The following is a 23,878-nucleotide window of genomic DNA, read 5'->3' on the forward strand; positions in this document are numbered from 1 at the left end:
TTCCGTGTCATCCTCACTCCCTCACATCCTTCCTTCCTCAACCTCTTACCTTCTTTAAGCCCTAGATATGATCCTGTGCCCCTTTACTTCCTAAATCTCTCAAATCAGACCACTTTTTTCCTATTCACTGCCACCCTGCTAGCCCTGCCTACCATCATCTCTCACCTGGAGGGCTGTAAAAGCCTTGTAACCAGTATTCCCCTCGCCCACTCATGTCCCTTCCAATCCATTCTCTACACTGTACCAAGTGATCTTTTCAAGCTGTCAATCTGATTATGTCATCCCTCCTTCAGAACCCTTCAGTGACTTCCTACTGCTCTTAGGAGAGGGACCAAATTTTTAGATAACCCTTCAGGAGCCTGTATGGGCTGAGGCCTGCTTGGGTCTCTAAGCCTTAACTGGTTAACGCTCTTCCAGTTATTTCTGTATGTCTGTTCTATGTGTTGTCCCTTCTTTCTGGAACACTCTTCGTGCCCTCCCTCCCTCACACATGTACTCACTCTTTAAGATTCCAGCCCCAGGGTCAATGCCCACAACCGCCTTAATGCCCCCTGCCCTGTTAAAAGAGAGTTAAGATTCCAGCCCCAGGGTCAATGCCCACAACCGCCTTAATGCCCCCTTCCCTGAAAAGAGAATTAAGTTTCTCTATTTATAGTCTCATTGCCCTTGATCCTTTCGTCCACAGCATGCATCCCAGGGTGTAATTATTCACTTGTTTGTGTAATCATTGGATTATTGTATGTCTCTCCCATTAGACTGTGAGCACCTTGAGAGCAGGGCCTGTGGATGTTTTTGCGCACATCTGTATTCTCAGCTCCTAACACAGCGGCCATCACGTTCGAAGCTCTCAGTGAACGATTGTTGGATGAATGATGAGATGTGGTTGAGGAAGTAGCATTGGGTGCAATGGAAGCGTGTGGGAGGAGATCCTAGTACTGATTCTCAGGGAATCAGGGAAGATTTCTAGGAGGAACAACATGATTTAAGGTTTGGAGAAGAGTCCAACATGTAGGATAAGAAGGACTGACCCCAGAGAGGTTAGAAGACTACAAGGAAGAATAATGTCCTTTTGGGGAGGAGTGTGTTTATAGGGAGTTTCTAGTATTTATAGGTTACATGGTCAGTCATATTGCATCTGCTAATGAAGGTAAGAACTAGATACAACCATTAGATTTAATAATTAATAAGTCATTGCGGGACCTTGGAAAGAACAATTTTAGAGACAAAAGCCAGACTAAATTGAGCTAAGAAGGTAGTAAAGACCATGTAGACAAGGATTTTTTTTTTTTGAGATGAAATTAAGACTTGAATATGTTAAATGCTGAGGGGAGGCATTTGCCTGGCATAGATAGAGGGAAGTTGAAGATGAAGGAGATAAATGAAGACTAGAGCCAAGTGTCTGAGGAGGTGGGCGTGGATCAGCTGTGGACAAGAGGTGAAACACTTTGTAACAGAAAAGGAGAAAGGAGGAAGGGATGGATGCAGATGATGACAATTTAGAGGCTTAGTGACAGGAAGTTGAGAGAGTTTTCTCTGCTCTTCCCCTAGTAGTGTTACAGAATTCCTTCTGGAAGTGATAACTAGAAAACAGATCTTGCCAATGGCTGTTCCATTTTGTTATGACTACAGTCATGCTATTTTGAGAGTTATGGTCTGAGGTCTGTCATGCACAATTATCAGATTACAAAACAGCTGTGAGCATTTGAGGCCAGAACTTGGTCTCCTCCCCTGTTTACCGTGGAGCCTAGCACATTGTTAGTACTCAGTATATGCCAGGTACTTGAATAATAATGGCAAAGGTGTCTTGTGCTTATCCCTGGGCTTTGCAACCTGCAAGCTGATGCTGAAGAGTAATTTTGGTTCCCTGGCTCCAGCTGTGAACAAGCCATATGAAATTGTTTTCTGCCAGTTAGGAATTGTTATGGAGTGTTCAATCTTCCCAATCGCTGAGACAGAGTTGTATGGAAGAAACGTGCAAAGGACGTGGCTGTTGATCAAACTTTGGTTTCGCTTCTTTGTATCTCACAACACTTTGTCCTGTTCATAGAGTCGCTGTATTCTGGTTTGTATGGTGTGTTTACGTCTTCCATTTATCTCACTTCCTAGATGTGAGAACCTTGGAGTGGGACTAACTCAACCTTTATTCTTCTTTAGTTGTCATTCTAGCATCTGGTACATAGTAGATGATTAACAAATGAATGAATTAGTTGATGAGTAAATACGTGACTGATGGAAACGTATGTACTGTAATACTCTGAACCCTAACTTTTCCTTCTGGACCTGCAGAAGCAGCAGCTCATGCCTCCTTTGTTCTAGCCAAAGCACCACATTCTGCTAACATCCCTACTCCTGATGTTAAGTTTATTTTCCTATTTCTATTCTTACCTCACATCCATTTTCTCATTTACTTATTTTTTCCATGTGTCATACATTCAGCCTCAAATCTTGCTTTGGAACAAATTGGAATATAAATGGATAAAACAAATCTGCTAGTCCCTGGACAGACACTTGGTTCCAGGCCTCTGTCTCTTTGTTAAAGATTTTGTTCCCTCAGTCTGGAATGCCTGAGCCCATCCTACTTCTCCTGCCTTTTATGAGCCTGGCAAACTAAGGCACATATATTTTAGCTAAGCTCTGTAAGTTGCAAAGAATAAAGGCTCACCCAAGTTACCTCAAGTAAAAGGTGGAAAGGGTGAAAGGGAAGGTGTGTATGTGGGGGGTTGTGGGTAGGTATTACAAATACCTAGAATTAGAATTGGAAAACTATTGGTTCTGAAACAGATATAGGTACTAATTACTTTCTCTATATCTCTCATGGCCTCTCTAATTTTCTTAGCAACTATACTTCATTCCCTATTTTCATTTCCCAGGCAGCCAACTTTTCTATGGTTTCAGCTTCCTCATAACTTAATGTGTTTTCAGCTCATCATGGCCCCTCTGGCCTCTTCTATCTCACAAGGATCTCCATCAATGTCTCCATCCACCCACGAGTTCTCTCTGTAGTCCCAATTCAAACCCTTGGAGAAGAAATCTGATTTTCCCCAGCTTACCTGTTCGTGCTAGGCTGTATCAGGGAGGGATAAGATCCTATGACTCTCCAAGCAGCCAAAGCTGTGAGCAGGGCAATTTCCTTAGAAGGAGGTATTGTCTTTCCTTGGCTCCACCCATGCAAGGTATAACCTGCTTTATTCCAAAATAACTTCTACATTGCTTCTGATAAACCTTTCTCATACATTGTGCAGAAAGGGCCTCAGATTTTTTTCCAATCCATTGCCTCCATTCAGGGCAGATATTTATATTACAAAAGGTTCTGTCCTTTACAAAAGATTTTTGTTTTTGTTTTTTTTTAATAGCACATTTCGGCAATGAATTTTTAAATGTATCATACTTTATGTATAACTTTTAAAGACCTTGATATAGGAGACATAGTCTGGCCATGATGGAGCAGTTCATGCTGGACTTGCCATCCCACTATGAACAACTGTAATCCTGGACACAATACATGAGGCAACTGGTTTAGGCATTCCTCCATTCCTAAGGGAAGGAAAACACCCAACATGAGTCACATGTTTATCCTTGCTTTCTGCCTTGGGTCAATTTCTTAATCATGGCTCAGGGAGAGTGATCCCAAGGAGAGCACAGTGATACCAGCGAGAAAACCCAGTGTTGGAATTAGCAGGCAATGACTTTAAGGCAGTTGTTGTTGAAAATATATTTATGGACTAAAAGAAAAGATTGACTTAAAGGATGGGGAGGGCTTCCCTGGTGGCACAGTGGTTAAGAATCTGCCTGCCAATGCAGGAGACACGGGTTTGAGCCCTGGTCCGGGAAGATCCCACATGCCACGGAGCAACTAAGCCCGTGCGCCACAACTACTGTGCCTGTGCTCTAGAGCCCGTGAGCCACAACTGCTGAGCCCACATGCCACCACTACTGAAGACCGCATGCCTAGAGCCCATACTCCACAACAAGAGAAGCCACCACGACGAGAAGCCCACGCACCACAACGAAGAGTAGCCCCCGCTCGCCACACCTAGAGAAAGCCTGTGCGCAGCAACCAAGACCCAACACAGCCAAAAATAAATAAATAAAATTTTTTTAAAAAAGGGTGGGGAATCTAAGCCCCAAAAATGGAAACAGTAGAAAAATAAATATCAGAAATGAAAAATTTATTGGCTGGGCCTAATAGTGAAAGTGAAGATGGATCCATTGAAATTATCCAATCTGAAGAACAGAGAAAAACAAGATTAAAAAACAAAAAAGACACAGATATAGAGAACAAACATATGGACACCAAGGGGGAAAAGTAGGGGGCGGAGGGGTGATGAATTGGGAGATTGGGATTGACATGTATACACTAATATGTATAAAATAGATAACTAATAAGAACCTGTTGTATTAAAATAAATAAATAAGAAAAACAAAAAAGAGGGACTTCCCTGGTGGCGCAGTGGTTAAGAATCTGCCTGCCAATGCAGGGGACATTGGTTTGATCCCTGCTCTGGGAAGATCCCACATGCTGCAGAGAAACTAAGCCCCTGCACCACAACTACTGAGCCTGCGGGCGCCCTAGAGCCCACGTGCCACAACTACTGAAGTCCAAGCACTCTAGGGCCTGCATGCTGCAACTACTGAAGCCCACATACCTAGAGCCTGTGCTCTGCAACAAGAGAAGCCACTGCAATGAGAAGAGTAGCCCACGCACCACAACGAAGAGTAGCCCCACTTGCCGCAACTGGAGAAAGCCTGCGCACAGCAACGAAGACCCAATGCAACCAAAACATTAAAAAATAATAAAAAAAAACAAACATAAAAAGAGCCTTAGTGACCTGTGGTAATATGTCATATATGTATCTGTAACTTGTAAGTAGTTGGAATTCCAAAAGGAAAAAGAGGAGGGGGAAAATTAGTTGAAGAAATAATGGTCAAAAATTTCTTAAATTTGGTGGAAAACATATAGTATTATCAGAAGCTCAGTGAGCCCCAAGCAGTATAAGTACAAAGAAAACCACACGTAGTCCCCTCACAGTCAAAATACTGAAAGCCAAGAATAAAAATAAAATCTTGAAAGTAGGCAGAGAAAAAATGACATACTGCATAGAGTGGGATAATATGATCGTGGCTGACTTCCCATTGTACACAAGAGAAGTCAGAAGACAATAGAATGTCATAGTTTATGCACTGAAAGAAAACTACTGTCAAACCAGAATTCTATATCCAACAAAAATATCCCTCAAAAAGAAGGGTTAAATAAATACATTTTCAGATAAACTAAAGCGGACAGAATTTGTCATCAGCAGACCTTCACTACAAGTAGTACAGAACAAAGTTCTTTAGGCTGAAGGAGAATGACACCTAATGGAAGCTCTATCTATGGGAAGGACCAAAAAGCACTGGTAATAGTAAATATGTGACTAAAGATAAAATACTAGATTTTTTTTGCTTCTATTAATTTTCATAAAAGACATATGACTGTTTAAAGCAAAAATAAAACCAATTGTAAGGTGAAGCTTGTAATATATATAGAAATAAAATATGTGAAAACAACAGGGCAAAGATGAGGTTGTGGTGGTAAATAGAATTAAGATGTGATAAGGTTATTACATTGTGAAATATGAAGTGGTATATTATTTATTCTTATAGACTATAACAGGTTTAGGATGCATATTATAAACCTTAGAGCAACCACTAGAAATTAATACAAAAAGGCACAGCTAAAAAGCCAATGGAGAAAATAATATGAAATACTAAAAAACTCAGTTAACACAAAAGAAGACAGAAGATGAACAGAGGAAAAAGCAGATGAAAAATAGGAAACAAAGGGCAATATGGTAAAGACAACCACACCAACACTTTCAATTAAAAGGCAGAGTTTATCAAGCTAGGGGGGAAAAAAAGCAAGACCTAACTATATGCTGCTTATAAGAAATATAGTTTAAATGTAAAGACATAGAAAATTTGAAAATAAAAGAGTGGAAAAACACACCACGTAACTAGCAAGCATAAGAAAGCTGCATGGCTGTAGTATTATCAGAACTAAGTAGGCTTCAAGACCAAGAGTATTTCCAAAGACAAATAGGGACATTTCATAATGATAAAGTGTCGATTCAAGAGGTGATATAAAATCACAAAGAGTATGTACCTATTAATAGCACTTCAAGATACATAAATCAAAAACTGACAGAGCTAAAGGGAGACATAGAAAAATATACAATGACAGTTGGAGATTTAACACTCTTCTCTCAGTAATTGAAAGATGTAGATCTGTTAACCAACTTGGCCTAATTAATATAGAACCCAAGAACTGCACAATGTTCACAAAAATAGACCATACATTGGGACGTACAATAAGTCTCAATACATTTCAAAAGATTAATATCTTACAGATTTTCATTCAATTCAAATTCAACATGCATCCATGTCAAAAAGAATCTCAGCAAACTAAGAATAATTTGACCAAAATGGAATTAAATTAAAAATAAATAGCAGTATCCTTAAAATCCCCAAATATTTAGGTATTAAAGAATGCACTTCTAAATGTAAAAAAAAAAGTGCAAGGGAAACTAGAAAACATTTTTAATTGGATGGTAACGAAAATATAACATCACAAATTGGGGGGTCATGCTGAAGTTGTACTTAATGAAAATGTATAGTTTTAAATGCCTATTTCAGAAAAGATTTAAAATCAATGTTCTAAGTTTCTATCTTAAGAAAATAGAAAAAGACGAGCAAATTAAATCCAGAATAATAGAAGCAAAATCTATTCATCAATTCTATTTATTTTATTAATTTATTCATTTATCTTATTGTTTCATAGAAACAGTGAGGAAAAACAATAGAGAAAATCAACAAAGTCAGAAGTTGGTTCTTTGAAAAGATTGACAAAATTGAGAAAACTTAGCAAGGCTCATCAAGAGAAAAAGAAAACACAACAGCCAATATCAGGAATGAAAAGTGAGATATCACTACAGATTGTACAGATATTAAAAAGGATAGTAAAGGAATATTATCAACAACTTTATGGCAATAACTTAAACAACTTGAATGGACAAATTTATTGAAAAACACAGTTTGCCTTAATTGACACAAAAAGAAATGGAAAATATAAAGACCATACTTACTTAAAGAAATTGAATTCATAACTTAAAACCTTCCTACAAAGAAACTCCAGGCCAAATGGTTTCACTGATGAATTCTATCAAATATGTAAGGAATAAATAACACGTCTTACACAAAGTCTTAGAGAAAATAGACGAGAAGGGAATGAGTCCCAACTTACTTGATGATGTTGGTATAACTCTGATATCAAAATCAAAGCTATTTCAAGAAAAGAGAAGGATAGGCCAATATCCCTCATGAACATAAATGCAAAACAATCTGACAAAATATTAGCATATCTGTTCCAGCAATATATAAAAAGGATAATATATCTGACCAAGTGAGGTTTATCCCAGTAAGACAAAGTTAGCTCAACAGTAAATACCCAATCAATATATTTCTTCACATTAACAGAAAAAAAGGAGAAAAACCATATGACATATCATAATAGATTCAGAAAAGAAGTTGATGAAACTCAACATCCACCCACAGAAGATTAGAATAAGGGCCAAATGAGATGATGTACTCCAAAGTGTTTAGTAAACTGAAAGGTGCTCTATGAAGGGGAGGTATTTTTTTTAAATATTTATTTATTTATTTTTGGCTGCGTTGGGTCTTAGTTGCGGCATGCGGGATCTTTCGTTGCAGCATGCGGGCTCTTCCTTGTGGCTCACGGGCTTCTCTCTAGTTGTGGTCTGTGGGTTTTCTCTTCTCTAGTTGTGGTGCGCAGGCTCCAGGGCACGTAGTTTGCGGCACGCAGTCTCTCTAGTTGAGGTGCGTGAGCTCAGTAGTTGTGGCGCATGGGCTTAGTTGCCCCGCAGCATGTGGGATCTTAGTTCCCTGACAAGGAATCAAACCCGCATCCCCTGCCTTGTAAGGCAGAGTCTCTACCACTGGAAAACCAGGGAAGTCCTAAGGGAAGGTATTTTTATTTTCATCCCTCTGTTGTGACACCCTGAGATTTATAGCTTCCTTTCTGATAAGGACTTCATGGGACCCGGACAACACTCTTTTCAGCTATTCAATAAATTCCCTCAGAATGAGATTCAATTGCCATGTACAGCAGACCATGATAGAATGGTAAAATAATAACACTGCCACTGTTACTTTAGCGCTTACTGAGCGCTGGGCTCTGAGTAAGGTTCTCATCATGCATTGTTTTATTTTATCCTCACAGCAAATCTGAGGAGGGCACTAATATTTTTCTCTACCTTACAAATGAGAGAATGAGGATCAGGGACTAAATACCTTGCTCAAGGTCACACATATAGTTTGTGGCAGAGTCAGGAATCCAGCCAAGGCTAACTCTAGAGCTTCAGATTTTAAACCCTAACCTGCCTTGCCTTCTGTAGCATTATCTGGGAAGAGTCCCATAGCATCGGCTTCTTCCCTCTTGGGCTTCCAGGAAGGCATGAGCTTGGTCTCATGTTCCTTTGTCAGCATTCTGAGCACTGTGCTAACATTGCATTAATAGGAAAAAAAAAAAACAAACCCTCTTTAACTGTATTAATTTTTTAAATTCTTAATTAGCATTTTAAATTATAAAAGTAATGCACATTCACTTTTAAACTAGAGAAAGCCCACGCACAGCAACAAAGACCCAACGCAGCCAAAAAAAAAAAAAAGTAATGAACATTCACTTTTAAAATATTAAAACCATGAGAATGAGTATAAGGTGAACAGTATTGGTTCCCTTCCCCACAATCCCCGATCACATTCCCTGAACCCAACTACTGTCAACAGAATCTATATATTCTTCCAGAAATTTTGTATGTACATCCAAATACACATACACACACATTCTTAAAGTAAGCAGATGGGTCATCTGTTTATGTAACTTGCTTTTTTATTTAACAATAAAAAAGCTTGGAGAGCTTTCCATAATAATACATAAAAATTTACCTCATTCTTTTAAAAATATGCATAATATCCCACTGAATGGCTATAGCATAATTCATTTAACTAGGCCCCTATCAATGAATATTTAGGTTTTTTCCCATTGTAAAAATATCACAAAGATGGTTCCGCGAGCAGTTTTGTACATACATCTTATGCATATGTATTACTATTTCTATAGGAAAAATGCAAGAAAGCAGAGTTGCTGAGTTGAAGGGTATCTGCATTTGAAATTTTGGCAGGTATTGCCAAATAACCCTATAAAAATTTTGTGTCCATTGGCATACCCACAACAGTGTATGATAATGCCTGTTACCCTTCATCTAGTGTTTCAAAACGTTGAGATCTCTTTCAACTATACTTATTAAGCACCTTCTGTGTGCTTGAGACACTGCACTAGGCTCAAGGATTTGAAAGGCAGTCGATGTAGCTGGAGGAAGATTTCTTGGTGAATTACTGTTCCTTTGGGACTACGAGCTTTTTCCCTTTTAGAAACGGAAACTGCAAGCTGGTGAGGTATTTAGTTTCAATTTAGCTTAATGGAATCCTGTTAGTGAGTTTTAAAATAAGGACCAAGACAACTGAAATGGTAAACAGAGTCTCCTGGGCCCCAGGAAGGAGGATGCAGCGTCTGTGCGTTTGCACGATTTGAAGAGCTGTTCTTTCCAGGAACAAACAAGTTTCAGCATTGAACTCTTGGGTGGACATGTGAGCTGTTGAAGCCTTTTAGTCATCCCTAGGGCAAGTGCTTCCTAGTAAGCAAAGGGCCACACAGATCCCCTGTGGCTGATGGCAGAGCAGGGTCTATAAATGGGAATAATAATGCTACAAACTATCATTTATCGGGCACAGACTCTGGCCAGGCACCACACTATGCATTTTATGTGTGTTGACTCATTTAACCCTCATAACAGGCCTATGATTGTCTTCAGAGGGTATTTTTATGATGCCCATTTAAAAGATAAGGATACTGGCTTCCCTGGTGGCACAGTGGTTAAGAATCCTCCTGCCAATGCAGGGGACACGGGTTCGAGCCCTGGTCCGGGAAGATCCCACATGCCGCGGAGCAACTAAGCCTGTGCGCCACAATTACTGAGCCTGCTCTCTACAGCCCGTGATCCACAACTACTGAGCCCTCATGCTGCAACTACTGAAGCCCGCACGTCTAGCGCCTGCGTACCGCAACAAAGAGTAGCCCCCTGCTCACCACAGCTAGAGAAAGCCTGTGCGCAGCAAGGAAGACCCAATGCAGCCATAAATAATAAATAAATAAATAAATTTAAAAAAAAAAGATAAGGATACTCCCTTGCTGGAGTCTCCCAGCTGCCTCTGATGTGCACTGCAGTATTATGTTTCTTTTCATAATACTATCCCCTTTTGTAGACCCAAACCCAGAGACAACAGAGTGTCTATTTGAAGTTACATTTCATCCTTCATCTCACAACAGCCAATGCTTATGGTGGTGACGGGAGGCGGGGCAGAGCCTTGCTCAGAGTGAAGACAGGAAGAATAGAGGGAGGTAGGAGAAAGGTCAGGAGTAGATAATGGACTAGGAGGCTAGATGGGTAGGGTTTGGTTAGGCAGAGATAGTGGGAGCAGGGAGAGAGAAGGGGAAGATGGCATTCTTGGCAAGAGGAAAGGTAAAAGCAAAGGTGGGAAAGCAGAGGCCAAGCTCAGGAAATGTGAGTAGCCTTGCTGGGCTGCATCTCAGAGTGGCGGGAGAGCAGGCTGGAATGGAGACGTGGAGCCGGATGACAGAGTTCTGAGGGCCAGAGGAGGGACATTGGGCTTTCTTCTTCTGCGGTTTGACAGCTTCAGGGAAGAACCATCAAAAGCTTTTCAGGAATTCAGCCTTGTCTGTCTCAGACTTCTCCTTCTGAAAGACCAAGGGCCCAAAGTGGCAACCTGACATTCAATCTCCTTTGCCATGGTTGGGAAGTCAGGGCTGTAGCTGATTTCATTGGCCTGTTTTTCATTTATTGTAGTGTGGCTTTTATAGTATGTTAATTGAAATATTTCCAACTGCCAAAAACAATTACACTCAAATTGCCTTGTCAGTTCTTTTATTGCCAGATAAATGTTTTACAGACATATTTACGGGGGGCAATGGTAACTGGATCTCGTTTCCTACTTAAGGCTGGCAGCTTGGGCTGGGGTTGGCCCTCCAGTACTCTGCTGTGGGCCAGAAAGCTGTTGGATGTTACGACACTTCCATCTCGTTACCTTAGGGATCAGAGGCTCTTCAAAGGAAAGCAGCTTTCTGGCTCATGTGGCTTAGCCCCAGAGAAGGGTTCTCATCTCTGGAAACCTTGGCAACCTGGCAGAAATCTGAATCCTGCTGCCTTCCCTACCAGCAACAATCCCTGCCCAAGCTGAGACATGTCCTTCTCTCCCCCTGGAATCCTTTTCCCCTCCTCCATCAAAGCCTCTCCCACAGACCCTGCCACGGAAGAGTTGTGAGGCCCTTTCCATCTAACTCACTCACTTTGCATTTGGGAAACCAAGGCCCAGAGACCTCCCCAAGATCACACAGGTGGTCAGCAAGATCTGGGAGCCGAGGTCTCTGCCCAGTGTGCCATGCTGCCACCAACATGTGCTCTTTGGCTTCTCTGCTAGCTTGACCCCTCCTTCAGGGCTCTAGACCTGCTTCTTCCAAGAGCCCCTCCCTCACATCTCCAGCCTCCACTGATCTCCCTCTTGCTCCATCACCTGAAACAACTGTTTGTTCAGTGCATATACTGCAGGGTTTTGGTTGGTTTGTTTGGGGGAACATTTTACTATCTCTGTTATTGTTCTGCTCTTGCCATTGTACATGCTTCTTTCTTCGTCTGAAAAGCCTTTCTGAAAAACATTTTCTCCACTTGGATGACCCATACTTTTCTTTTGATACTGAGCTAAGAAATAGCCACCTCGGGGAATCTTTTTTGTGCACCCACGCTGGGTAGGTGCCTCCGTGCATTCCTATAGCACCCTGGTCACATGTCTCTACTGCTGGCACAGAGCAGACTTTCAAAAGAACATATGCTGAGTAAGTAAGCGAGTGAGTAAATAAGGAGCACTGATCACACTTATCGGACCTTCACGGACTCTGAGCAAACGTGGGTAGAGACCTCATCTCTTGTCATTTTGTCCCACTGCTTAGGTTAGTCCCCGACCATAAGTAGATGCTCAAGAAATGTTTATCAAGTTGAATCAAGCATGCTGTTCTTGAGAACATAAAATTTTAGCATGTTAGAATTGGAAGGTCATCATATCCAATCTTATGCATTTTATTGATGAGGAAACAGGCTAAGGAAAAATATTTTTCCCAGGGTCATGATTACTAATGGGTTTGATGGCATTCATCCATGTATTCAATAAGTATTTTGAACACCTACTGTATTCTGAGACAGCAGCGTACAAAACAAAGTACCCAAACCTTCATCATAAACAAATGTTTATGAATATAATCTGCCTTCAAAATCCTCTTAATGCCTAGTACAGAGCTGAGCACTTAGTATGTAGTTTTAAAAAAATGTTTGTTGAACTAGTTGCAAATAAGAAATGCCAGGCGCTAAGTCACCTGGTTGCTCTTCATGGGTCAGTCCCACTGATGCTGCAATCAGGTTCCCTCAGATATAGGACTTCCTTGGCTGGGCACCTGTTACCAAGTCTCACTGTTTGTGAGACTTGGGGAAGTTCAATGTCCCTTGTCTTTGAGGTCCCTGGGCAGAAGCCCCCCTGTAATACTGTTTTTGACATTCCCATGGAGATTCACTTATGACTTACCTTCTGTTTCTGTTCTTTTTTCAGAGCATCAATGTGGGCAGAGGAGCCAGGAAGAGAGTAAGTGCTGACACCACACAGTTTCTCAGCAAGAAGCTAATAGCATTTCTTCTGTTGAAATATTATCTATATATTTTTAAAGAAAAGCAAAAAGAACATTAAAATCACCCTTAAGCCTATCACCCCGGGAAACCTCTTAGTTAACGTATGATGCTGTATCCTCCCAGATATTTCTATGCATATGTAAAAATTACATTTTTTAAAATAACTTTATTTATTTATTTATGGCTGTGTTGGGTCTTTGTTGCTGCGCGCGGGCTTTCTCTAGTTGCGGCAAGCGGGGGCTACTCTTCATTACAGTGTGCGGGCTTCAGTAGTTGTGGCACGTGGGCTCAGTAGTTGTGGCTCAGGGGCTCTAGAGCGCAGGCTCAGTAGTTGTGGCGCACGGGCTTAGCCGCTCCGTGGCATGTGGGATATTCCCAGACCAGGGCTCGAACCCATGTCCCCTGCATTGGCCGGCAGATTCTATTTTTAAAAAAAATAAATTTATTTATTTATTTTTGGCTGCATTAGGTCTTCATTGCAGTGCGTGGGCTTCTCATTACGCTGGCTTCTCTTGTTGCAGAGCACGGGCTCTAGGTGCGCGGGCTTCAGTAGTTGTGGCTTGCAAGCTCTAGAGCGCAGGCTCAGTAGCTGTGGCACACGGGCTTAGTTGCTCTGTGGCATGTGGGATCTTCCTGGACCAGGGCTCGAACCCGTGTCCTGTGCATTAGCAGGTGGATTCTGAACCACTGCGCCACCAGGGAAGTCCCTTTATTTTTAAATAGAATCAAACTGTATGTTATTTTACAATCTGTTTTTTACATAATATATTTAGAGTACTTTCCATTGCCAATAAATATACTTTCATAGCATCATTTAAAATTACTGCATATGTAATATTGTAAATAACTGGACTCAGGAACTTTCGTTAGGAGAAAATTGAGAGAACTTAAGTCTCGAATGTAATTGGAATCTTCACCTTGGAGTGGAGTTGAAAACGCTGTATAGCCCAAGTGGCTGTTTACTGCTTTTCATTAGCAGTTGCTCACATGTCTCAGGGTGGGGGGCAAGGAAGAATCGGCTATCATCAAAAGTGGGTAAAAAAGCTGGGTTAAGGATGTGTGTTCACCTTGAAAATGTTCTATTTAACAATTGGGTCATATGCATCTGGTGTAGGAACTTTCTTCTACCATAAGTGACACCAATAAATGTTTGTTATTTAAAAAACTAAAAAATAATAAAATTACTGCATAATATTTTACCATGTGCTCATTAAGGCCGTTCCATAATTTTGTTCAACCATGCCCCACTGTTGGATATTTAAATATTTCCTCTTTTCTACAAGTATGATCAATCCTCCAACAAACATACATGCATTTAAATCTTTAGGCATATCCTCGGCTATTTCTTAACATAAATTCCTATACATAGAAATTGGGGTCAAAAAGTATAAATACTTGTTAGGCTTTTGATAAATATTTCCAAATTGCTCTTTAGAAAGGTTGTACTAATTTATGGATGTCCATTTTCCCACAACGTCACCAACGCTGGATATTGGCTTTGTTTGTTTTGGATTTAGTTTTCACCAGATTTTGTTTTGTTTTGCTTTGTTTGTTTGTTGTATCCAAAATGTATTGATTGGGATGGTTTCCCATTCATCTTGATTCATTCAGGGTGCTTTTAGCGCTGCTTCCGTCTGAAGGCGCATCCTTCTGTAAGCCTTGCTTTTCCTCCTGCAGGCTGGCAGAGGACAGTAGAGCAGCCAACACACAAAACTACTGTGTGTGCATGTTGGCTAAAGACGGTGGGTGATTTTATAGCATCCTGGGCATTTCACATCCATGAAGTAGGAATTTGGGCTCTGCACCAGGTGCTTCTTTTTGCGTTTCCTCTTCTCCTCTTCTAGAGAGGGATGAAGGAGATCCTCTGCCTGTTCTCGTGGGGAGGTGGTCACCGCCCTTCACCAGTTTTATAGTGAAAAAATTGCATTGTTTTATTTTGCATATCTTTGATTGCCAGTGAGGGTGAATATTTTTTATTATGTCATGGGCCACTTTGGCCAGGTATTTAACTGTCTATCGGGGTAGGGGAAAACTTCTAGTTCTAGATTTTTTTGCTCCAAGGTTTTGATGGGACTATGAGGCTTAAAGTTACCAAGTACTGGGAGTATTGCTGTAAGAGTAACCTTAAGGTGGCAAATTGGAAGGTAAAATGTGAATTAGAGTTGAAGTAGCTTAAAGAACAGCTGGGTGTCATTTCACAGTTGGTCCTGGCTATTAGCATCCAGGCTGTATGGGAAGCTGTAAGGAGGAACCAGCTCTTCTGGCCCCACTACTGGGGCCAAAGACCCACCACAATGTTCCAGCTAAGTCCAGAACCCCAGGGCTGAGGTGGCCATGATCTTCCAGGCAATGAGATCTCCGGCCTGAGCAGTTCCTTCAGGCTCTTCCATGAGTGGTCTGTTGCATGTTTCGTGTTCTATGTATTGGGACAGAACTTGGCTTCTGGGAGGATTTGCGAATGAAAGGGCTTTCTGCAGCACTGCTTGCGTGTCTAAGCAGGTCAGGCACTCTTGATTCTCACATGAGGTTTTTGTCCAGGATGAAGATCCAGGGACTGAAGTAGGGGAAGGGACAGATGAATGGGCCCAGTCCAAAGCCACCGTTAGACCCCCTGACCAGCTGGATTTGACGGATGCAGTAAGTAAGCAACATCCTACCCTCGCTCCTTCCACCTCCTCCAGCCTCAGAGATGTATTGTGCCCAGAACCAAGGTTGTGAGATGTCTGCTGACATCCAGGGGAATCATCAGAGGGGCTGGGGGGGCACTCTACATTTGACCCTGTTGGCTTTTCTCTCCCTTAGGAGCTAAAGGAGGAGTTCACCCGGATTCTGACAGCCAACAACCCACACGCACCCCAGAACATCGTCAGGTACAGCTTCAAGGTAAGTCATCCTCTCTGGGGCAGGGGCCTCTAGGCGCTTCTTGCCTCGGTGACTTGCTGTGTTGCAAAAGCCTCTCAGCTCTCATAGAGATCACCTTTAAAATGAGGTCTTTGGCTGGAACCCTGAGACTGTACATGGAGTTTTCCAGAGATTTTGAAGTTTCTTGATGAATCTCCCTTCATTCTCGCTAAAGTGCCCTGCAGAGCCACTCTTTTCAGGAATCCTGAAGTGAATAATTTGGTAGGAAAAATACTTTTCCAGGGTATACAGTGTGTTTGTCACTAACATCAACTATTGGGTCTCCAGAAGCCAGTGTGCCAGTGTCAGGTCCTATATTAGAACTTTTATATAGGATATCTCATTTAATCCTCAGGTTTCTTTGATATAGGAACTATTTTTATCTTTATTTTATAGAAACCAAAGAAAAATTAGATAAAACAAATTACAAAAGTCACACAGCCAGGATTCAAAGCAAAATTTGAACTAGTTTGATTGACTCTAAAGCAACATTACACTGCTTTTTTAAAAAAAAAGTATACATATATATACACATACACATATCTATACATACAGACACACACATACAGAGTTTTGAATATATAATAGAAATCTAGAAACCCATGGTACTAATTTTAAGAGTCAAAAGAGCAATGAAAATACAATGGAAATTAAACCTCCCTCTCCTGTCCCTTTCCTTGGGGACAACTACTATTAGCAGTTTCTTTCTCTTCTTTAAAAACAATTTTATTGAGATATAATTTACATATTGAGATAAAATCACCCATTTATTTTTTTAAAAGATGGTATTTAGTTTTTAATTATTAGTGTTTAAGAATTTTATATTTGCTGAATTAGCAGATATTCTCTAGTATTAGAAAAATATATTAAAAGATCATTTTGTCTTATCCAGTCAGTCATCCATTTTAAAGTGTATAATTCAATGGCTTTTAGTATATTCACAGGTTATGCAACTATCACCACAATCGATTTTAGAACATTTTCATTTCCCCCAAAAGAAACCCCATACCTCTTAGCTGTCACTCCCCAGTCCTCCATTCCTTCCAGCCTTAGGCAACCACTAATCCATTTTCCAGCTCTACAGATTTGCGTCTTCTGCCAGATTCTCTTTCATAAAAAGAGAATCAAACAATATGTCACCTTTTGTGACTGGCTTCCTTCATTTAGCATACTGTTTTCAAGGTTCATCCATGTTGTAATATGTATCAGTACTTCATTTCTTTTTATTGCCAAACAATATTCAATTTTATAACTCTACCATATTTTATTTATCCATTCATCAATTGATGGACATTTACATTGTCTCTGCACCTTGGCTATTATGAACAATGCTTCTATGAACATTCATGTACAAGTATTTTTGGCCATGCTGCATGGCTTGTGGTATCTTAGTTCCCTGACCAGGGATTGAACCCAGGCCCTGCAGTGAAAGCACTGAGTCGTAACTACTAGACCACCAGGGAATTCCCTTGTGAACTGTTTTTTTAACACACTGCTTCTTATTCAAGACTGAGTAGTCAGCCCCCTCCACAAAGAGGTTAGGACAAATCCAGCGTTATTTCTTGAGAGGTTCCACTCCTGAGTTGTTCTAATGGCATCCCTTAGGCAGCCTGTAAAGGGGCAGGGGATGGGATGGGCAGAGAGAAGTTGCCTCGCCCCCCTGAGCTTATGCTGGAGTGTGATACACTCTATGGGCTCCAGTTCTCCTGACCTCTGAAAGAGAGTCTCTTCAGGACTCAGTGTGCCAGCCATGGGAGGCATGCTACAGGCAGAGGATTGGTGTCAATGCACCTCTCTTGGCCCCTGGGAAGCTCAGTTATTAGAAGAGATTCCTGTGAGTCAACTGTCAGCTGGGTAGCCATAGACTCCCAGGCAGGCTCTCCTCATGAAACCTTCTAACAGCCTCCGAGGCCTGCCTGGCATCCTCCCACAGAGCTGGCCTCCATCTCATTGGTCCTTCACTGAGACCCAAGAGCTGTAGGTCTCCAAAGCTATTACTTTCCCTTGAAGTGCTGGCCTGAAGAGGCAGATGGTTCGGATCTAGGCATGCCTCTCCTCCTCGCACAGAAACAATGGGATCTGAATTCCATCCCTAAACTGAAGAGGAAGGTCCTAGTCACCACTGGGGACAGGACGACAGTGAAATCTCAGATGATGCCTATATGGATAATTTATTCCCGTGGGACCCTCCATCATCATCATAATAATAGCTACTATTTTTATTGAGCACTTATTATGTGTCAGACTCTGTGTTAATAGATTGCTTTCATTATTTTCAATACTCAACTATCCTGCAAATTAATTATTATCCTCATTTTGAAGATGAAGAAATTAAGGCTTAGAGTGGTTAAGCCCAAGATCATGCAGATAATAGGGAGTAGAATCAAAATTTGAATCCAATTCTGCCCACATCCGTAGATCATGCTCTTAACCACTGTACTGTCCCATCTTCCCATCCATCTGAGTTACTGAGAGAAGAAGAGTTTTGTGGTGACTTTTTGAGGCAGAACATCCCAGTCTGTGTGCAGAAATAGTGATTCTTGCAGTCCTCCAGGGATAGCTGTGTCTGGTACCACCCCATGGGTTGGTTTCCTCTCTGGTGAGTTTACCCCAGTGTGCCATACAAATGTAATAATTTTCTCTATGACTTGCAAAGGGTTGGAAAGAACTTTTTTGAAAAAGGAAGTGACCCCTGGTCTCAAAGTCAACTTTAGGACTAGGATGCTGATCAAAGAGGGGGCAGCCTAGGGCTTCCCTGGTGGCGCAGTGGTTGAGAGTCCGCCTGCCGATGCAGGGGACACGGGTTCGTGCCCCGGTCCGGGAAGATCCCACATGCCGCGGAGTTGCTGGGCCCGTGAGCCATGGCCGCTGAGCCTGCGCATCTGGAGCCTGTGCATCCGGAGCCTGTGTTCCGCAATGGGAGAGGCCACAACAGTGAGAGGCCCGCGTACCTCAAAAAAATAAAAAAATAAAATAAAAGAGGGGGCAGCCTAGAGGAACAAAACTATAGGCTCTATGAAAGCAGGGATCATATCTGCTTTTGCTAAGCTTTGTATCTCTGGAACCTAGAATATACTTGACACATTGTGTCTATTCAAAAATTATTTGTTGAAGAAGGAATGAACCCAGTTGCCTGGGCAAGTGCCTTGTGTGACTTGACAAGTGCCTAACCCAAATCTTTTCTAGATTTCTGTGATCCTCTTGTATGGAACAGGGGGACTGGGGACTTGGTGTCTCTGAGGATCTATCCAGCCCTGGCATCCATTAAATAGAGTGGAGAAAAAGCCAGGCCAGGTGTGTTTGATGACTGTTTGTGACCTCTCTGAGGTCTGGTTAGACAGGTGAGACAGGATCCCTTGGCATGGATGTAGGAGCCAGTGATAGGTAAATCCAGAGCTGCTCAGAGTTGGAAGAATGTATTTTAAAATATGTCTTTGACAGCTACATATAAACTAATAATGAAATTAAAACATTCTCTAACACCATATATAAAAGGAAACTCAAAATGGATTAAAGACCTAAATGTAAGACTGGAAACCATAAAACTCGCAGAGGAAAACATAGGCAGAACCCTCTTTGACATAAATTGTAGCAATATTTTTTTTTTTGGATCTGTTTCTTAAAGCAAAGGAAATAAAAGCAAAAATAAACAAATGGGATCTAATTAAACTTAAAAGCTTTTGCACAGCAAAGGAAACCATCAAGAAAATGAAAAGACAACCCACTGAATGGGAGAAAATATTTGCAAATAATATGACCAATAAGGGGGTTAATATCCAAAATAATTAAACAGCTCATACAACTCAACATTAAAAAAACAAACAACCCTGTTAAAAAATGGGCAGAAGACCTGACTAGACATTTTTCCAAAGAGAACATGCAGATGGCCAACAGGCACATGAAAAGATGCTCAACATCACTAATTATCAGGGAAATGCAAATCAAAACCACAATGAGATATCACCTCACACCTGTCAGAATGGCTATCATCAAAAGACCACAAATAACAAATGTTGGTGAGGATATGGAGAAAAGGGGACCCTCGTACACTGCTGGTGGGAATGTAAATTGGTGCAGACACTGTGGAAAACAATATAGAGGTTTCTCAAAAAACGAAAATAGAACTACCATATGACCCAGCAATTCCACTCCTGAGTATATATCTGAAAAAAACAGAAACACTAATTCAAAAAGATATATGCACCCCAATGTTCATAGCAGCACTGTTTACAATTGCCAAGATATGAAAGCAAGCTACGTGTCCATCAACAGATGAATGGATAAAGGTGTGGTATATATATACAATGGAAAACTACTCAGCCATAAAAATGAAATTTTGCCATTTGCAACAACATGGATGGACTTGGAGGATGTTATCCTAAGTGAAATAAGTCAAACAGAGAAAGACAAATACTGTATGATACCACTTAATGTGGAATCTAAAAAACACAACAAACTAATGAATATAACAAAAAAGAAGCAGATTCACAAATATAGAAAACAAACTGGTCGTTACCAGTGGGGAGGGGGAAGGGGAGAGGGGAAATATAAGGGTAGGGGATTAAAAGGTACAAATTATTAGGTATAAAATAAGCTACGAGGATATATTGTACAACACAGGGAATATAACCAATATTTTATAACAACTATAATTGGAGTATAACCTTTAAAAATTGTGAATCACTGTATTGTACACCTGTAACTTATATAATATTGTATATCAACTATACTTCAATAAAATTTTAAAAGAGTAATGGAAATAAAAATAAACAAATGGGGGCTTCCCTGGTGGCACAGTGGTTACGAATCCTCCTGCCAATGCAGGGGACACGGCTTTGAGCCCTGGTCCGGGAAGATCCCACATGCCGTGGAGCAACTAAGCCCGTGCACCACAACTGCTGAGCCTGCACTCTAAAGCCTGCGAGCCACAGCTACTGAGCCCGTGTACTGCAACTACTGAAGCCCACATGCCTAGAGCCCGTGCTCTGCAACAAGAGAAGCCACTGCAATGAGAAGCCTGCACACCACAACAAAGAGTATCTTCCCCCTCGCCACAACCAGAGATAAGCCCGCATGCAGCAACAAAGACCCAACACAACCAAAAATAAAATAAATAAAATAAAATAAAATAATTTTAAAATAAAAATAAACAAATGGGACCTAGTGAAACTTAAAAGCTTTTGCACATCAAAGGAAACTATAAACAAGACAAAAAGACAATCCTCAGGGCTTCCCTGGTGGCTCAGTGGTTGAGAGTCCGCCTGCTGATGCAGGGGACATGGGTTCGTGCCCCGGTCTGGGAGGACGAACCTCTGGGAGGTCTGGGAGGATCCCACATGCCGTGGAGCGGCTGGGCCCGTGAGCCATGGCCGCTGAGCCTGCGCGTCCAGAGCCTGTGCTCCGCAACGGGAGAGGCCACAACAGGGAGAGGCCTGCGTACCGCAAAAAAAAAAAAAAAGACAATCCTCAGAGTGAGAGAGAATATTTGCAAACGAATCAATGGACAAAGGATTGATCTCCAAAATATATAAACAGCTCATGAAGCTCAATATTAAAAAAACAAACAACCCAATCTAAAAATGGGCAGAAGATCTAAATAGACTTCTCTCCAAAGAAGACAGATGGCCAAGAGACACATGAAAAGCTGCTCAACCTCACTAATTATTAGAGAAATGCAAGTCAAAACTACAATGAGGTATCACCTCACACTAGTTAGAATGGGCATCATCAGAAAATCTACAAACAGCAAATGCTGGAGAGGATGTGGAGAAAAGGGAACCCTCTTGCACTGTTGGTGGGAAAGTAAATTGATACAGCCACTATGGAGAACCTTATGGAGGTTCCTTAAAAAACTAAAAATAGAATTACCATATGACCCAGGAATCCCACTACTGGGCATATACCCAGAAAAAACCATAGTTCAAAAAGACACATGCAGGCTTCCCTGGTGGCGCAGTGATTGAGAGTCCGCCTGCCGATGCAGGGGACGTGGGTTCGTGTCCCGGTCCGGGAAGATCCCACATGCCGCGGGGCGGCTGGGCCCGTAAGCCATGGCCGCTGAGCCTGCGCATCCAGAGCTTGTGCTCCGCAACGGGAGAGGCCACAACAGTGAGAGGCCCGCGTACCGCAAAAAAAAAAAAAAAAGACACATGCACCCCAATGTCCACTGCAGCACTATTTACAATAGCCAGGTCATGGAAGCAACCTAAATGCCCATCGACAAATGAATGGATAAAGATGTGGTACATATATACAATGGAATATTACTCAGCCATAAAAAGGAACGAAATTGGGTCATTTGTAGAGACGTGGATGGACCTAGAGACTGTCATACAAAGTGGAGTAAGTCAGAAAGAGAAAAACAAATATCGTATATTAACGCATATATGTGGAATCTAGAAAACTGGTGCAGATGAACCAGTTTGCAAGGCAGAAATAGAGACACAGATGTAGAGAACACGCATATGGACACCAAGGGGGGAAAGTGGGGTGGGGGTGGTGGTGGTGGGATGAATTGGGAGATTGGGATTGACATATATACACTAATATGTATAAAACAGATAACAATAAGAACCTGCTATATAAAAAAAATTTTTTAAACAAAAGAAAAGCATAAAAAGTCTTCATGAGAACTTAAAAAAAACTTTATTTCATTTGCTTTCTCTTCTTTAAACTGGCAATGCAATGAAAACTGCAGGTTAACTGAGGATTTAGTAAGTTATAATTCTGTTAATAGATGGACTATCTTAGGCCTTTAGAATAAAGGCAGACTGCATTCTGATTCCAGCCGTTTCAGGGACCCCTGGTCTGACTCAGCCTCTTTCTTCTTAGGAAGGCACATATAAGCTAATCGGCTTTGTGGACCAACTGGCAGTTCACTTCAGCCAAGTCGGAAACCTGATCCCCAAAGACTCGGATGAAGGACGGCGACAGCACTACCTCGATGAGTTAGCAGCAAGTAAGCTTCTGGGGCTGCAGCCTAGAGCGTGGTCCCCTTTCTCTGGTCACTCTAGGGAGGAGATGGCTAAGCCAGAACTTTGCAGAGCCTCTTCTTACATAAGACTAACAGCTGGCTGTCCTGGGTAGGTCTGGGAGCTAACCCATGAGGCTCAGGCCAAGGAGAACCCTGGGGAAGGCGAGCTCTGAAAGGCAGAAATCAAGAAAGCCTTACCCCTCCAGGGTATGGGGGAGTGGGCTGGACTTTGAGCTCAACACCAATATCCTACCAAGGTTCTCAGGAGTTCGCCAAGGTGGTGACTTCAGAAACAGAAATCCTTGAAGAAGAAGAAGAACCCAAGGAAGCTGAAGCTGGGAGTCAAACAGATGTGCCTGCCGCTGAGGTTCAGTATAATATTGCTCTCCATCCCACCCCTTTTCCCCTCCAGCTATGGCTGGAGGCTTCAGGGGTGACTCACCGGGGCTGGGGGCTGAAAGTGAGAAGTCAAGAGACCTCAGGTGCCAACACCTCTGGCATAATCACTCTCTCCCACTTCCATCCTATCCCAGGACACGACTTCTCCCCACTCCCCATCCTGCACCACCACCTTCTCACAGCTGAGTCCTGGTCCTGTGGCCTTTCTTTCCAGGCACCTGAGAAAATGGCCGAAGAAGAATCGATGACTCCTAAGCAGCCCAAGGAACGAAAGCTCACCAACAAGTTCAACTTCAGTGAGAGGGCCTCACAGACCTTCAACAACCCCCTCCGGGTAGAGCAACCCCCCCTGCCCCGAGCCCCTTCCCCTCGCAGCTCCACACTGTGCATAGCGGGGAGGGAGCAGGCCTGACCCAGCAGCAGCAGCCCTCAGCCTGGCAGGCGACAGGGCGGATGGAAGAGTTTTGCTCTTCCGAGGGAGCTGGGAGCATGTGTCCAGGTCCCAGTAAGTCATCCAGGCAGGAGTTCAGAGGGAGTAACAAGGAGGCTGGATTGCTCTACTGAGAGCCTGAAACTTGAATTGGGCCTTGAAGTGAAGGTCAGGATTTGGGGAAGGAAGGGGAGGCCAGAATGTGCCAGGGAGTCAAGATTAGGAGCCAGTCTGACTGAAGTTGATGGTCTCCGTGATAGACTAGCTGGTAGTTCCCTGGCTCATAAGTGTGGAGGACCCTGAGTACCAGGC

General features: G+C 42.1%; 1 protein-coding gene and 1 pseudogene across 1 annotated transcript in view; one reads left to right on the forward strand and one right to left on the reverse strand.

The window, feature by feature from the left end:
* DNAI1 (dynein axonemal intermediate chain 1) overlaps window positions 1–23,878 on the forward strand; it is a 60,420-nt gene that overhangs the window by 3,846 nt on the left and 32,696 nt on the right. Inside the window, exons 2-7 of the mRNA XM_067745481.1 lie at window positions 12,787–12,819; window positions 15,402–15,500; window positions 15,666–15,746; window positions 22,596–22,722; window positions 22,995–23,104; window positions 23,351–23,470. Of these exons, the coding sequence (XP_067601582.1) occupies window positions 12,787–12,819; window positions 15,402–15,500; window positions 15,666–15,746; window positions 22,596–22,722; window positions 22,995–23,104; window positions 23,351–23,470 (570 nt within the window). The remainder of the gene's footprint in view (window positions 1–12,786; window positions 12,820–15,401; window positions 15,501–15,665; window positions 15,747–22,595; window positions 22,723–22,994; window positions 23,105–23,350; window positions 23,471–23,878) is intronic.
* LOC137228276 (small ribosomal subunit protein eS27-like) lies at window positions 14,482–14,725 on the reverse strand (annotated as a pseudogene).

Source organism: Pseudorca crassidens, chromosome 7 (genome assembly GCF_039906515.1).
Source record: "Pseudorca crassidens isolate mPseCra1 chromosome 7, mPseCra1.hap1, whole genome shotgun sequence".
NCBI lineage: Eukaryota > Metazoa > Chordata > Mammalia > Artiodactyla > Delphinidae > Pseudorca > Pseudorca crassidens.